A 16,865-nucleotide genomic window follows, 5' to 3' on the forward strand; every position below is an offset into this window, starting at 1 on the left:
CTGACCCTGGGAGGCACTGGGGCCGCTGAGCCCACCCTCGTGCTGGCCCTGGGGGCACCCCAGTGACCCAAAGCAGAGCCCCGCCCGGCAGAGCGGTCCGAGGGAGAACCCGAGTTCGTGGTGCACACAGCAGGCACAGCCGGGAGACAGCAGGCCAGCCTTCCAGGCAGAGGCAGGGGACCCGAGAGACAGCAGGACGGAGTGAGCGGTGACAGCAACGGGGGAGCAGACAGTGCAGGCCCGAAGCTCCCAGTCCAGCCCTGAGTGGGAGCCTGGCCAGCCCCAGCCCAGGGGAAAGGGGAAGAGTCACACCCTCACTGCGTTCGGCCAGCCTCTGTGTGTGGCTAATTCGCTTTAATCCTTTAGGGAGACCTGTGCAACTACTTCTTAACTAAGCACATAATACAGCAATGCAGTCTCTGTTTAAGAAAATAGAGTGAGGGCCGGGGGTTTAGCTCAGTGGTTCCGCCGCCTGCCTCATAAGCGCAAGGACCCGAGTTCGATCCCCGGTACCAAACAAAACAAAATTAAAAATAAGTGTCATGGCTGGGTGTGGTGATGCACACCTGTAATCCCAGCACTCAGGAGGCTGAGGCAGGAGAATCACCAAAAGTTTGAGGCCAGCCTAAACTGCACAGCAAGACTGTCTCAAAAAAAAAAAAGAAAAGAAAAATGGCTGGGTGTGTTAGCACATGCTGTAATCTCAGCACTTGGGAGACTGAGGCAGGAAGATTGCTGAGTTTGAGGCCAACATGGGCTATACAGTGGGTTCAAGGCCAGCCTGGATAAGACTGAAACCCAGTCTCAAAAAACCTTATAAAAAAAGAGAAAGAAAAATAAATAAACAATAAAAAATAAGAGAATGATGGATAATGCATTATCTTTAATAGTTTCCTTTGCCACACCGCTGATCATAATCACTTTTGAAACCACTTTTGTCAGTCTGGTGCACACCCTTCCACCTTTTCTAAACTTCTACGTGTGCTACTACGAGCCCATTGAACTCTTGTTTGGTAGTTTTTGTGTTTTTCAATTGCCAATATGTTTCTCCAATCTAGCACACATCCCCAGCTCCTTCTTGCTAACTTTGGCCTAGAAATCCACCAGAGGAAGAGCTCCCAGCTGACTTCCCCCGCCTCATGGAAAGGTAGACAAGGCTTCAGCACTTGGGATTCCTGCCTGCCGAGGCTACCACTGTGGCCTTCAGAAACTGACCTTTGCCACAGCCTGGATTCCTCATCATTAAGGAGGGATTCCACCGCCTCAGCCTGTTTCGCAAAGCTGTAGTTGGATCAGATGAGAAGCAAGCTACACACAGAGCATTTCCACATCCTTGTAATCCCCTTTGTACCTCTAATCCCACTGGGAGGCAAAGCAGGCTGGCCCCATCTTAGAGCCGAAGAGGCTCAGCATGGAGACTAAGGCACTGCCCTGTGGTACTCAGCTGGCAGATGACAGCCTGCCTGCTCCCCAAGCTCAGAAACTCTCGCTGATATAGGTTTCAGAATGAATCATGTCCTGCTCCCCTTCACGGGAACCTGAGAAATGCAAATCAAAGCCACGGGAGGGAGGGTGGGAGGGAGAGGGGAAGTGAGTCGGGCACTGGTGCCAGGGAAAGTACCAGCAGGCTCTGGGCACAGGAGGGCTGTGCGGGAACCATGTGGGTCCCAGAGGGTGCAGCCAGCCCACTCCCCGGGAGGGCTCCAGAGGCACTGCCGCGTGCACAGTCGACACAGAAAGGGAAAGAAGTGCTGGAGTACTCCAAGGAGGACCTCAAAGCGCAGGTGCAAATGCATAACAGACTGCCTTGGCCTCACAAAGCAGTGCCTGGGCAATGGCACTGCACCGAAAGCCAACTGCAAGACACACAGACTCAAGGGCTGTGGAAATACATATAGCGTACGCCGGGCTGGACGTCTAGCTGGGTGTAGAGTGTGTGCGGGGCATGCACAGGGCCCTGGACTGATCCCCAGCACCATGCAAGAATAAAGATATGTAGGGCCAGGATTTAGCTCAGTGGTTTTGCTGCCTGTTGTGCAAGTGCAAGGACCAGAGTTCGATCCCCTGTACCAAAAATAAATAAATAAAAAATAAAGAGGTGTGGGTATGTTGTGGGCATGGTAGTGCATGCCTGTCATCCCAGCTCTCTGGGAGGCTGAGGCAGGAGGACTTCAAGTTCAAGCCCAGCCTGGACAATTTAGCAACTTAGTGAGACCTGCCTCAAAAAAATTTATACATATGCATATTTATTTGTGATCTCTCTACCATCTATGCAAAGGGCGGGGCGGGAAGACGTCTGAGGAGGGGAATAAAATACAGGAGACTTTCCTTTTTTCCTCCACTTGAATGTCTTACAAGCAGATATTCACTCCTTTTATAATGAACTCCTTCAGCCAAAAGAAGCATATAAAATAATCCAAGCACAAGGCCTCCATTCAGCAGCCCCCAGTGCCAGGAGCCAAGGCAAACGCCAGTGCCCACCGCTTCCCACCCACTCCACCCCCAGGGCCGCTTTCTCCTGGCAGGGAAGGCGCCTGGCCCCGGCCAGCTAAGAAGTAGCTGGCCTGGGCAGGGCGAGAGGGCCCATCTTCCTGCTTCCACGCCCCCACGCCACGCAGCCGCGGACCAATCCCCGTTTGCTTATTTGTGAAAAGGGCGTCCCTGGGCTTCAGCCCAGAGCTCAGGGCAGCCCCAGACGGTGCTGCTTCCAGGGGTCCCGGGACCGGGGAAGCTGGGTGCCGGCGCCATGTGCTCCAGCCCCCGTACACCCACAGGTGACATCGGGACCCGAGGGCGGCGGGGAAGACAGCCTGTGACAGCCCGGGAGTGGGTGGCCCGGGTGGGCTTCTCGGTCTCTCCAGCCCCGAGAGGAAACCCAGTGCCCTGCACGCGGTCAGGAGCTGCCACCGCCACAGGCCCTGCGGGCCGGGCATGCGTTGTGTACACACGACAGGTCAGCGAGGTCCTGGAGCAGAGATAAAGCTCAAGCCACTACTCGGGGAACCAGAGCACCAACCCCGGCCCCGGCCTCCACCTGGCATCGCAGGTCTTAACCCGACCACCCCTGACACACACAGGCTTCGGACCTCGGCTCTCCCAGGGAGGGAGAGGAGACCCGGACAGACACTGGGGCAGCCAGGCGGGGGCAGCTGCGCCCTGCATTCATTCACTCGGGGGACCAGGCATCGGCGCCTGCCGGGTCCCCAGTCTTAAGAAACTCAGGGCAAACAGCACGGGGAGAGGGAAAGTTGTCAACTCTTGTGGCAACAGCCGCATCTCCACCCCAGCTCTGCCTCTAGCTGGACCTTCCCTAAGGCGAGCCTCAGTTTCTCTCCCACCGAGGCCAGAGTCTGGCGGCCCGGTCGGCCACCTCGCCGGGAGGCCCTAATGTGTCTGCCCGATTAAAAGGGCGAGGTGAGTGAGGCTGCCTGGCATCAGAGGCAGCCGAGGCCCTGTGCCCTCTGGGGCCCCGGCTGTGCCTGCCCCTGCCTGTCGGGCAGAAAAGCGGCTTATCCTTCCTGCCTACGCGCAGGAGGCCGAGAGGCGGTGCACTGCAGGCAGCTAGCTGCCTGGGAGCCGACCGGGGAGACCATGGCTGCGAGGGTCCCTGCTGGCCCCGCTCTGGGGAGGCATCCACGGGACGGCCAGAAGCACCCCTGCCTGACGGGCGCACGGGACACAAGCTGAACGGAGCCCCAATCCCACCAGGCACTGCCCCGGGGTGCAGGGGACCCGCGCAGTCCTCACGGGTCCTGCGCGCCCACCCGCCCAGCCGGGCCCCCGGGGACAGGAGCCGCGGCGCGCCCCTGTCCCGGCCAGACCCACCTTGGCGACCTGCTGCCGGATGAAAGAGGGCAGCACGACGATCATCACGGCGCCCAGCGCCGCGCACAGCAGCCCGGTGATGCCCAGCGCCGCGGCCGCCCAGCGCGCTCGGGACCGGCCGCCCATGTCTGCGAGCCCGGGAGCTGCCGGGGCTCGGCGCCCGGGGGGACGGCGACACCGGCAACACAGGCGCGGACTCCGGGGAGGCCGGCCGCGGTGGCACGGCGGGCCCGGGTCGGCAGAGCGCGGAGGAGCAGCCCGGCAGGTGCCCGGCGGCTTTATGCGCCATGCCCGCGCCGCGCGCCGCCCCCCGGGCGCCAGGGGCGCGGAGGTTCGCTGGGCGGGGAGAGGGGACGGGGCGGGGGCAGGGGGACAGGGTGGGGCGAAGGGCCGACGGGGGCGGGGAAAGGACCAGCGGGCGGGGCAACGGTCTGACTGGGGCGTGGCGAGGAGAGGGTGGGCGTGGGGGTTGGTGCGGGTTGGCGAAGGGTGGAGGCATGTCAGGCCCCGGCCACGCCCCTGCCGGTTTGGGCGGGAGCCGCCCCGGGACCAACTGCCCTCGTTGCTCACACCAAGGAGGCCTTGGCTAGCTCAGCCGGACCCCAAAGCCTGGACCGGGTCTCCACCTCCCCCCCACCCCCGTGCCCACGCCCTCCATGCCGGCCTCGCCCGGGAGCAGATCACTGCTGCCTCGCCCCCACGGCCCACTCGCCCAGCGGGGCGCCTTATCCGAGAGCCCTCCGGGCCTCAGCTTTATCACCCGGCACCACCCGGCGTGGTTCTAACCCCGCGCCTTTGCGCTGCGCTGCACACCAGCTTTTTTTTTCTAAGACAGGATCTCCCTGAGTTGCTCAGCTGCCCAGCCTGGGCTCGAACCTGCAGTCCAGCGCGGAGGCCTGGCCAACCCCTGACTTCCCGTGGCTGGGCCCAGGGTGTCAGCAGAGTCAGCTTCCAGGGAATCCGACCTCTGGTCTCCCGCCCGAGTCCAGGGCCTTCCTGAGACTCCAGTCTTCGTGCCGATGTCCCCAGGGCTGTGGTAAGGACTGAACCCCTTGGTGGCAGCTTCTGGATCGTGTGGCTGCCCCTGCTGCCATCCAAGGCCCCTCTCCCCCTCCACCCCAGTGTCCTCGCTTTTTTATTTATTTATTTTTATTTTTATTTTTTTTTTTTTTCATCCTCACTTTCTCTCTGCTCCTGAGACAGCCCCAGCTTTCTCTTGCCCCAGGGCCTTTGCACTTGCTGTTCTCACTTCTAAAATACTCTCACCCTAGGTCCCACTGTGGCTGACTCCTTCTCTCCCGGGTCTCAGCCCAAAGCCCACTCCTCAGAAAAATCCTTCAGTGTTTAGTCTGCTGTACACTTGAGCTCCAGCCCTCTCGATGGCAAGTCACCCACTCTGTCTGCAGGTTCCTGGAGGGAGACGCTGGTCTCTCCTCTCTCACAACCAGGCGGGTACTCGGTGAATGCTTGAAGTCATCAGTTAGCGAATTCATGCATTAGGCATCAGGTAGCAACTCCTGAATTAATACACATTTATTGATTCCTTGCACTAGGGATTGCTGTGGTCCTAGTGATGTTGGCGGTCCTTGGAAAGGGGGAGTCACTTTGCTGAGGCCTTGGCCGGCCTGGGCCTGACGCCACCCCCTCCTTTGGCCCCAGCTTGCCCTGGCCATCTTACCCGGGCCACTTGTCCTCAAGGTCCAGATGTGCGTGGTGTTGACCTCAGAGAGCCCAAGGCCGGGCCCAGGGCCACAGTGCCAATGCCACGTGGGTGCCTGACAAGCGCGAGGGCAGAGATGAAAGGGGGTTGGACGCACGTGGCCAGCCTCGGGACCTTGGTGGGGACAGCGGCCGAGGGAGGGAGATACGGGTGCCGTCACCCAGAGAAGTCTTGAGAGGCGGCCACAGGAGAAGGGACAGAGTGACCACACTAGGGGTCGAGGGTCCTGCGAAAACCAGCTCGGAGGATGGCTGCTCGGGAGGCTGAGGCAGGAGGATTGCAAGTTTGAAGTCAGCCTGGACAACTTAGTGAGATCCTGTGTCAAAATAAAATAAAATAAAAAATTAAATTAAATTAAATTAAAAAGCTGGGATGTAGCTCAGCAGTAGAGCACTGGAGCAGCATACTCAAGGCCCTGGATACCATCCCCAGGACTGAAAAAATAATAATAGTAATGGCAAGGTGTGGTAGTGCACACCTGTAATCTCAGCACTCCGGGAAGCTGAGGCAGGAGGGTTGCAAGTTCAAGCCCAGCCTGGGCAAATTAGCAAGAATTTATCTGAAAATAAAAAATAAAAAAGGGCTGGGGATGTAGCTTAATAAAAGGGCCTGGGTTCTATCTCCAAAGAAAAAACTGTGTATACAAATACTTACAGCGCATGCTCATCAAATTGCCCCCAGATTGTCTCTGCACAAAACCCACTTGGCTCCCGGCTGGGGGTAGACGCGGAACACAGCCCATCCACGCGGCCCCATGGTGCACAGCGGCTGTGTCTCGGGCCAGCGAGGGAGGCGGACGTGGGCCTGGTGGACATCGCTGGTGTCACAGGTGGATGCAGGGCCACCTGCTGGGGGGTCCGTTTCTCTGAGGAGTCGGGGACAGGCACGACGAGGGGACAGAAATCGACCCCTGGTGGCCAGGCCGGGGAGGGTGAGGGTGACAGGCTCCTCCGGGGTGTGCAGCTCCTTCCCTGGAGAGGTGAAAATCTTCTCACATCGATTGTGGTGGTGGGCAGACGGCTCGGTGTGTACTAAAGCCACTGAGCTGTCCAGCCTGGCGTGGGGTGGACAGCCTGTGATCCCAGCGCTCAGGAGGCTGAGGCAGGGGGAGTCCCCTGAGTTCGAGGCCAGCCTGAACTGCATAGTGAGACCCTGTCTCAAAAAAACGAGCAGAAAACAAACACCTACAACAATAAATAAATAGGACTGGGGATTTAGCTCAGTGATGCCTCGCAAGCGCAAGGTCCCCAGTTCGATCCCCACTACCAATGAATAAATAAATAAATAATTAGAATGCCGGAATTTACTATATGCAAATTACATCTCAATAAAAGTTCTTTTCTTTATTTTCTTCCCCTCTTCCCACAGTCTCCCATTTCCTAGGAAACCTCTGACCTGCTCCTGCTCTGCCCCGGGGCCTTTGTACCCCCCACCCCCACCCCGCGCCCCATCCCCCCCACCCTTGTCCCCAGCAGGCGTGGGGCCGGACTTTCCGCCCCTGCCCTGTCGCTGTCTGCCTTTCTCAGGGCCGGGATGCCGGGCACCGAGCCCAGGGCCTTGTGCGCCCCAGGCAGTCACCCTGCGTGGAGCCCCCAGAGCCGCCCCCGGTCCTTTCTGTTTTATTTTGAGACAGCGGCTTGCTACACTATGGCCGCTGGGCCCCAGGCAGAGCAGGGTGGGGAAGGACGAGGAAGAGGAGGAAGGCGCGCGGCCGACCGCCAGCCGAGGGCGCCAGAGGGTGGGAGGGGGCGCGCACCTGCTGCTGCTGCTGCTGTGCGGGCGGCGAGCGGGAGCCGCGCTGCCCAGGGCGCCCACGTCCACGGCCGAGCAAGGACAGTGAGGGAGAAGCACGCTCGCCACCCGAGTCCCGCGAGAGCCGCGTGCGGCAGGGCCCGGGCGCACCAGACGCCCGGGGCTCCTACACCGCAAAGACCTGGATGGAAGGAAGACCGGCAAACACTCTCCGTCTCCTACACCCACCCATGTTGGGATGGCAGCATTTGGTCCTGTGCGGTTTTTAAAAGACTTACAATTCATTTCACCGGATTTGTTTGTTTTGTTTTTCTTTTTGTTTTGCAAAACGTGGCTGCTGACAGTTAAATTGCATATGCAGGGCTGGGGCAGAGGCTCTGGGGTAGAGCGTTTGTCCAGCAGGTACAAAGGCCCTGGGGCCCATCCCAGCCATGCAGAGTTAGTTGCACGTGTGGTCTCTCGTTAGGTCTCTGTTAGATGGTGCTGTTACCGGGTGACGCCTGCTTCTTCAAGGAGAAGAATGAAGACAGTCAGGGCCACCAGGGGCAGTGGGATGGTTGGGGACAGCCTCTCTGAGGTGACTCCTCCGCAGGAGGAGCGTTCTAGGCAGTGGTGCAGCTGGTGCAAAGGCCCTGGGGCAGGAGGTGCAGGGTGACCTGTGATTAAATACTCAGGTCCCGCATGGACACAGGTGACCAGCAAGCTGCTGGTTTCCCCTCCAGGACTCGGGCTCTGCCCCTGGACCTGCCCCACTTGGGCCATTGCCCTGTGCTGGGGGCTGAATGTCTCTGCCCCTCTGTCAAGGGAGCCCCGATGGACTAAAACCCTGGAGGGCCTGAGTCCCTCACTGTCGCCGGCCTGCATCACTCGCTGCTGCCCATGGGCACCTGCAGAAGGGTCCCCGTCCCCGGGGCTGGCAGTCGAAGCAGACCTTTGCCCGCCCCAGGACCTGTGCTATCACCGCTGGGCACGGCCAGGACAAAGGTCCCAGCCCGGGGCGGACCTGGCCAGCTGCGGAGTGGAGCTGCACCTGCCCTGCTGTGGACATGCCCAGGTGCACACTCACCCGTCTGTGAGCGGCACTGCCCGCGCACTCACTACCTTCAGGGCTGCAGGCAGAATGTGAGCAGGACAGGTGGGTCCCCTCTGTCCCAGCTGACTTGGGAGTGGGGAAACCGAGGCTAGGGATGTAGCTCAGTAGGAGAAGGCTCGCCTAGCATGGGCGAGGCCCTGGGTTCCATCCCCAGCACCACAAGAACAAAACAAAACACAGATGCAAGTATGGCTTCTGGGCTGGGAGTACAGCAGCACTCGGGAGGCTGAGGCAGGAGGGTGGCAGGTTTGAGGCCAGCCCGGGAAGTTTCCAAATAAAAAATAAAAAGGGCAGGGCTGGGATATGGCTCAGTGGTAGAGCACTCCTGGGTTCAACCCCCACTAACACAAAAAGAAGAAAAAGAAAGAAACAAGGGAAGAAGGACCAGGCCATGAAAAGAATGCGTGTGTGAGAGTTTCCTCTACTGTTGTGTTTCCTTTCTGTCTTTTCAGTAATGGGGGTTGAACCCTTTTAATTTTTTTATTTTATTTTATTTTTTTTGGTACCGGGGATCAAACTCCAGTCCTCGCCCTTGCGAGGCAGACGGCGATACCACTGAGCTACTTCCCCGGGCCCTGGACCCTTTTTATTTTGAGAGAGGGTCTCACTAAGTTCCCTGGGCTGGCCCCAAACTCACAATCCTCCCACCCAGCCTCCCGAATGTTAGGTTACACCGTCCACCATGCCCTCCCTCCCGGCCAAGGCTACGAGCAACTCCCCTGGCCAGGCCCTTCTGCCACCATCTTCCGCCCCTGAAGCACCCTGCCGTGGACTGCACCCTCTGAAGCTGTGAGCCAAAATCACCCTTCCCTCCTTCAAGCTGACTTTCCGGGGCACTTGGTCACCGTGATGTACAGCTGACTGACGTGGGTCCTGTCAGGAGAGGCTCAGGCACTCGACAAGATTTCAGGGCCCCGCCCTATGCCAGACATAGCACCAGCAGCAGGGACCCATGGTGACAAAGCAGACATGATCCTGGCACCCTTGGAGCTCATGGTTTTGAAAGCAGAGACAATGGCACCACAGGAAAATGGAGAAGGAGCTGAGGAAGGGGCCGGGAGCGTGAGCCTTCCTCCCCACTCTGCCCTGTGCAGTAGATGAAAGGCGCCGCACACCTTTGTGTCCTTGCCACCAAGCGTCTGCTGTCCCCCGGAAGCTTGCCTGATTGCTTGTGACCTGCTTCAGCCAAGAAATGTGGCAGAAGTGAGCCAGGCGTGGTGGCACACACCCGTCACCCCAGCTACTCTGGAGGCTGAGGCAGGAGGATCAAACCTTGGAAGCCAGCCTGGCAACTTCGTCAGGACCCTGCCTCAGAATAAAATAACCAGCGCTGGGCTGGCTCAGGGGTGCACCGCCCTGATTCGGTCCCCAATACGGGAAGGAAGAAGAGGAGGAGGAAGAGGCGGGGACCAAAGCTGCCGCCTGACCCTCGGGCTGGAGCCTCCTCCAGGGCCCCCGAGAAGGGGCGCAGCCCTGCCCACCTCTGGCAGCGTGGCTACAGGAAACCGAACCCCCAGGTCCTGTGGGAGCCCAGTCTGGACCCCAGGTCCCCAAGCCCACATCCCCCGCGCCTCCTCCCACCCGGAGCCCCCACTCCCACCCTGCTTTGTTCCTGCACCGCGGTGACCCTCTGATGACCATCTTCACACCTTCGGGTCTACGCACACATCTGCTTCCTGCATGGATGCAGGGAAGACAGGCCCAGCTCCTAGGAGGCTTGAGGGGACCGGGGAATGGTGGTGGGCGGGTCTGGAGGTAAAACAGGGCTGATGTCCACTGTGTGGGCTCAGAGAGCTGCCAGTGTGCATTTACCTTGTAATCCTAGCACTCAGGAGGCTGAGGCAGGAGGCTCTCTGGGAGATCAAGACCAGTCTGGGTTATATAGTGAGTTCCAGGCCACCTGAACTTCAGAGTGAGGCCCTGGCTTAAAAAAACCAAAAAAGTTAAAGACAATAAGGCAGAGGGAAGATGGCAGGCAGAGGGCAGGATGGGCGCATTGAGGGGTGTGAGCTACAACGGGGAGGTGGGCAGGGCCCAGAGGACCTCAAACCCCCCGGGGCCGGGCTCTCGAGGCCTACGGGAGAAGAGGCCCCATCCCTGCCCACCTGTGGGGCCCACGGAGCACTAACCCCCCTGCCTGGCCACGCAGGGCCTCAGATGCGTCTGACCGAGCCATCTCCCCAGGACCAGGGTTCGGTTACCCTGCTTCCTGCTTCGTAGCTGGGAGGGTGACACCCGAGGCAGGGGCCACCTCCTCGCTGCCGCAAGCCTCCTCGGCCTGCCTGGAGGGCACACGTGGGAGAGGACAGTGTGGAGGGACTTGTCCCTTATCTGCAGGGAGACGCAAAGCAAAGCCACCAGGTAATCTGGCTGTCCACGCCCTGGGACAACAGCTGAGAAACAGGAAGAGACAGGAACCTGGGAGGACAGGAGGAGCATGAAGTCGGGCTTTGCTGATGGGACACAAGATGGTGCGGGTGCAGTGGCAGCCAGGTAGTGGCTCTCAAAACCTTAAATTGGAATGAGCACAGAACACAACAATCTACTTCTGGGTATGGGGCACAAAGAACCAAGAAGAAGGGCAGAAACAGATGTTTGTGTCCCTGCTTAGTAAGGGCCCAAGGCAGAGGCAGCCCAGGGACTCTGGGCAGGGGAATATTATACAGCCCAGAAGAGGAAGGAAGTTCCCACACCTGTTACAACATGGATGGACCCAGAAGACATTGTGCTCAGTGAGATAAGCAAGTCACAGAAGGATAAATACTGTGTGACTCCATTTGCATGAGGTCCCTGGAGTCAGACACGTGGAGATAGGGCAGGTGGGTGGGACCCAGAGGCAGGGGAATTGGGGTCTAAAGGTCCTGGGGTTCATATTTGGAAGGTGAGGAGTTCTGGGATGGACGGTAGTCATGGTTACACAAGGAGACTGCGCTTCCTGCCCTCAGCAACAAACTGTGCCCCAAACAGTGCCTCACACTGGTCTCAGTTCTACAGCCAGACTCAGGGGACTTCCTCAGCAGGCCAAGCTGGTCCCCAGCCTGTTGTCATAAATAAAGTTTTATTGGGGCTGGCCATGATGGTGGCCGCCTGCCACCCCAGCACTGTGGGAGGCTGGAGCAGGAGGGTGTCAAGTTTGAGGCACCCTGGGCCTCCAGTGAGTGTCCCTGGCATTTGGGTGTGCGTGTTCCTCAAGATGGCACAGCTGAGTGCCCAAGATGGACTCGCAGCAGCCGCAGAAGCCTGAGCCGCTTTTTGCTAACCTGGCGCAGCGGGGAGAGAGTGTGGCAGTACCACCACGTCCCTGCGATGTGCACTTTGCCTTCAGTCAGCACAGCGTCTCACCAGCCTTCCAACAACTGCGATGTTCCCACACAGGCGCAGCCGCCCTGCACGCGTGCACACAGGAAAGCGCATTTCATTGAATTTAAGTAAATGTCTTTTGTTTGTTTGTTTGTTTGTTTGTTTGTTTTTGAGACAGGGTCTCACTATGTAGTCCAGGCTGGCCTTGAACTCACTCAGCCTCCTGGGAGGTGGGATCACAGATGTGCAGCACCATGCCTGGCCAAGTAAATATCTTTAAAACAGAAATGTATTCTTCTTTTCGAGATCACGTTAAAGTTTTGTGGGGTTTTTTTATTTGTCTCTTTTGGTACCGGGGATCGAACTCGGGGCCTTGCGCTTGCACAGCAGGTGGCGAAACCACTGAGCTAAATCCCTGGCCCTGTATCCTTCTTTTCATTTAAACACTAAAGAAGGAATTAACCAAATGTTGATTACCAATAATCATAATTATTTATTACTGAAAATTATTATTTAGAAGGGGGTGTTAAAAATTATCTACTCAGTAGCTAAATATTAGATATTTGCTGATGGGAACAAACAATACCTTAAGGGGTTTTCTCAAGAATTACAGTTTAAAAATAAACATGTGTGACTGGGCATGGTGGTGCACACGCCCGTGATCCCAGCATTTGGGAGGCTGAGGCAGGAGGATGGCTCTGGGTTCAAAGCCAGCCTGGACTACATCTCGAGACCCTGTCTCAAAAACAATTTTAGGGCTGGGGATTTAGCTCAGTGGTTCCAGCTCCTGCCTCAAAAGCACAAGGTCCCGAGTTTGATTCCCGGTACCAAAAACAAACAAAAAAACCAATTTTAGATTAAAAAAATAAACATGCATGATGACAGACACCGTCAGTTACTTTCCCAAAATTCATTCCCTCCTCTCCTCTTTTCTCTTGAAGGCAGAGGATCTATCTACTTTTCTCCCAGCAGTCAGAGATGCTTTGAAAAGGGACCTCTAACCCAGCAGAAGGAAATTCTAGCCAGGCATGGGGTACAAGCTTGTAATCCCAGCACTCTGAGAGGCTGAGTCAGGAGGATTAAAAGTACAAGCTCAACCTGTGAAGGCCCAAGCTTCTATCCCCAGTACCACAGGGAAAAAGAGAAAGGAGAAAAGAGACACTCCTGTTGGTTCTAAACCAGTGTTGGGAACACCATTCCTCTCAGTGTGATTGGCTGAGGGCTGGACATGTGACCAAATGCTGCCCAATAACATATAGGAGTATGTGCAGGAGGAATTCTGGGAAATTTTCCTGCTAATATAAAGGGACACAAGGCAGCGGCTTCCTTTCTTCTCTGGGTGCCAGACCACCATGTACCCAGCAGGAAGCAGGAAACTGGGGCCTGGAACTGAGGCCCCGGGAGCCCCCCATCCCAGGACCTCCTGGTTTGTGGAACTAATAAATGTCTCCTTTGTCCAACCTCGGCATTGGTGCTCCTGGGCCTCCAGCCAGAAGCATCTGAAAACAGATCCAAGCCCACAACCCCGGCCCTAGCCCAAAGCTTTATTGACCTGTCCCTCCGGGCACCGGAGTGCTCATTGAGTGCCTCTGAGCCTGTGGACAGGAACTCTGGGCTCTGGCTCGAGGAAGTGCATTCTGGGGCTGGGTACAGGCACCCAGCGAAATCACCAGCCAGCAAACATAATTTTTAAAAAAAATTCTGCTTTTGTTTCGTGCCAGGAATTGAAACCGGGACCCGGCACATGCTAAGCACATGAGCTACCACGGGTCTAAACTCTGTTCTCAGCAGAATAATTTCAGATACACAGGAAATGACACCACATTTGCATCTGATCAACATACATCCTCCCGTACACTTTAAATCATCTCTAGGTGATTTATGATACCCAACGCAAAGTAAATGCTAAGCAAATAATTCTTCTACCACATTGCTTAGGGAATTCTGACAAGAAAAAAACCCTGCACATACATGCTCAATACAAATGTCCCCCCTTTTTTTTTTTGGTACTGGGAATTGAACTCAGGTCTTTGCGCTTGCAAGTCAGGCAGCGGAACCACTGAGCTAAATCCCCGGCCCACATATGTACCTTTTGTAAAAAACATTTTTGAGCCACAGTTGTGAAATGTGCAGATACAGAGAACCAAAAATAACATCAAATACTGAAAAATAAACACGATCAGAGTAATTTGAGAGTGGGGGAGGGTGGGGCTTCTCTGGGAAGGTGATATTTGAGGACAGAGCTGACTGGGGAGGAGCCAACCAGGGGAGGGTAGAGGGGACAGTCCAGCCGCAAGCCTGCCATGTGCAAAGGCCCTGTGGTACGAGCTTGACCGGCTCAAGCAGCAGAACTGTGGGTCTAACAGTGGCCTGACTTTGGCAGCACTTTCAAGAAAGTATGGAGAAGTACACAGAAGCCCCACAGGCAGGGTTTCTCTCACTGGACACCTTGTTACTTTGGACTTTTGTTTCCAGGCCAGAGTTTCTGAGCGCTGCTGTGTTGGGAGTCCGAGCCAGTGTCCCGGCTGCAGGTCTAACTCATGAGCCCCACTTCCCCTCTGGAGCCGGCGTGGGCCCCACACGGACTTCTCAGATGAAAGCCACATTTCCACGCTCCAGCCCGAGTCAGTCTGCTTCGCTATTTCCTGCCGCACAGATTCCATCCTTCCTCCTACCTGGGGACCGTGTTACCAGCACCGGGCTCCTCTGCTGGGACCCTGGGCGCTCAGAGCGGAAGGGCAGTGCGGGGCACCCTGCAGGAGCAGGGCAGGCAGAGCCGCCATGCCCACGCCTCTCCTGAGGGGACCCTGCTCTGGGCACCTGTCCAGGCAGGTGCTCCAGGGGTGCCTGGAACCCACAGTGGAACCTGTTCCAAAGGTGCCTTCTTTGGTTTGTTTTGGTTTGGTTTTGACACAGGGCCTCACTATGGAGCCCAGGCTGGCCTCGAACTCATGGTGATCCTCCTGCCTCAGCCTCCCCAGTGCTGGGATTACAGGTGTGCGCCACCATCCCCAGCCAAAGTCGACAGGGACAGCTTCCCAGGCACACTGGGCAGGGCAACGGGTGTCAGGGCCCTGGCATGGACCCCTTTCTGGACCATGCTGGCTGGGACCGGGGGCTGGGGAGCACTGCTTTCCTGTCACCAAGAGCCTTAATGACACCGACACCGTGTAAACACTCCGGGAAGGGATCCGCCTCTCCCGGAGGACTCTGCAGACCTTTGTCAAAGCACCCAGATGGAGTTGCTCCTGCTGGGACTCTGCTGGCTCCCACAGCCTGCCCGGGCCGCCCCTCCTCTCCTGCCCACTTCTCGGGGACTCTCGGGGCCTCTGTGCTCTCCAAAGTGCCCCGGTCTCCATGGCGGGTCATCAAGGTGGGCACCGGAGTCACCCGAGAGAGGCCGCCCTGAGCGGCCATCTGAAGTAATGTCCTTTGTCACAGCTCGAAGCCAGCGCTGCCACCCCCGGAGGGACGCAGGGGGCGAGGCAGGGACAGGGCTCACGCTGTGTCCCATCCTTGGGGCCTCCGGGGTCTCCGGGGTCGCAGGGTGAGAGTGGGTTAGGCTGCAGCTTAGGCTGGGGTGGCGCACAGCCTGAATTTGGGGTGAAGCGTCCTCCGCCCCCTGGCTTCCGGAGACCCGGCCACAGCGCCCGCCCAGGGAGCCGACCAGCTGTGCGGCCCAGGCCCGCTCCGCTCCCCGCCAGCCCGCTGGGCTCCCGGCCCCCCGGCCCCCCTGCCCCTGCTCTGCTGGGTCCGAACCTTCTGGTTGCTGACCTCGTAGGGCAGAGCTGCATCCCTCCTCCAGCGAGGGGCTGGTCCACGTCTGGGCCCGGCCCAGCAGACGCAGGCTGAGGAGGCCGCCCACAGCCCGGGCTTCTCAGCAGAGGGGAATCTGGCTCGGGTGGCTGTGGTGGCGCACACCTGTGGCCCTGCTGTCCACTTCCAAGAGACAGGAGAGCCCAAGGGCGCTCGGGAGGAGTCACTTCAGGTTTTATGGACTCCAGCCCCACCGAGCCCTGTCCAAAGGGAGAGAACAGAAAGAAGCTCCGGTTTTTATTCGTTTGGTCGAAGGGGGTTCGAGTTTAGGGCAACAGGAAAAGGACAGGCAGTTTTGTGTCTTAGCCTTGAAAGAAGACAGTGGCTTCTGAGTAGCTTGGGAGCTGGGCATCATAAGCCTTGTTTACAGGACACAGTTGTCAATTTTATCTGTACCAGAACAAGGAGTTACAGCTACGGGGCAGGGTGGTGACCCGAGGGGGGAGGGGCTGTCCATGGCTGGGAAGGCCTTGCTTTTCTTTTTTTTCTTTCTTTCTTTTTTTAGAGTTCATGTGGAATTTATTCATTTAAAAACATGGCTAGTTTTGCTTGGAAACCACCATCTCCTTGAGAATGGTAGAAAGAGCCAAATATGAGAAATTTCAATCTGGCAGGGCTTTTGGGGTGCTGGAGAGTGAGACAAAGGCCAGGAGCCCTGCTCCCACCTTTTCATTGACCTGCCTGTCCTCAGGGCTTTAAACTCCTTAGAGGCTCGCAAGCACATGGTCCTGAGTTTAATCCCCCGTACCAAAAAAATAAAATTCCTTATACAGGTCAAGCATATCTGGGGTGACAAAAGAATTTGACAATTATTTGGTGATTCCAGTCTTTGATATTGGAATAGCAGACTTTTTAGTTTATATGGCTGCTTAATGCCTTGGAGCCCAGCCTGGGTAATTCAGTGAGACCCTGAAGCAGTTCTCTTTTGTGTCTTTACTTATGCTGTTGGCTACCTTGAAATCTGAATCTATTGAAAATGTTCACCTTTCATGGTCATTTTGGCTTTGGGGAAGAGCAAGAACTTGCAGTGTCAGATCCAATAAGGTAGAAACAGAAATTGCTGTATCAAGTGATACATGACATGGATCGCTGTAATGATGGGAGGCTAAAACTGTATGCCCATTTCTCAGGCTGCCTTCTTCACACATCATTTTGTAAATGTTCTAATAAGCTCTTGGAATATTCAGGATTCCTGGTTACAAACTCAAATCCCACAATTCCATCAAGGTCAAAAAACACAGTATCACCTTGTTGGATCTTGACTGATGGGCTTTTCTCACACAAGGCCTTGTTTTTCTTTAAGTCCTGCTTCAATCCCAGCACTGGGGAGGCTGAGGCAGGAGGATTGCTTTGAGTTGG

General features: G+C 56.9%; 1 protein-coding gene and 1 long non-coding RNA gene across 4 annotated transcripts in view; both read right to left on the reverse strand.

Moving 5' to 3' along the window:
• Positions 1–4,152, reverse strand: part of Scarb1 (scavenger receptor class B member 1) — a 39,831-nt gene extending 35,679 nt beyond the window's left edge. For all 3 annotated transcript variants that reach the window (XM_004843975.3, XM_004843974.3, XM_021257653.2), the window contains exon 1: positions 3,826–4,152. In XM_004843975.3, coding sequence (XP_004844032.1) covers positions 3,826–3,951 — 126 coding nt within the window. In that variant the 5' untranslated portion in view covers positions 3,952–4,152. The remainder of the gene's footprint in view (positions 1–3,825) is intronic.
• A 1,191-nt stretch (positions 4,153–5,343) lies between these two features.
• On the reverse strand, positions 5,344–7,290 carry LOC106009316 (uncharacterized). Its single transcript, XR_015446177.1, has 2 exons — positions 6,024–7,290; positions 5,344–5,861 (listed from the first exon to the last, which is right to left on the reverse strand). It is a non-coding gene; the product is annotated as an uncharacterized LOC106009316 (long non-coding RNA).
• Between the last annotated feature and the right edge of the window lie 9,575 nt (positions 7,291–16,865).

This window comes from Heterocephalus glaber, unplaced genomic scaffold (assembly GCF_053883595.1).
Source record: "Heterocephalus glaber isolate CG9 unplaced genomic scaffold, H.glaber_assembly_v1.0 deba00001687, whole genome shotgun sequence".
Classification (NCBI taxonomy): Eukaryota; Metazoa; Chordata; class Mammalia; order Rodentia; family Bathyergidae; genus Heterocephalus; species Heterocephalus glaber.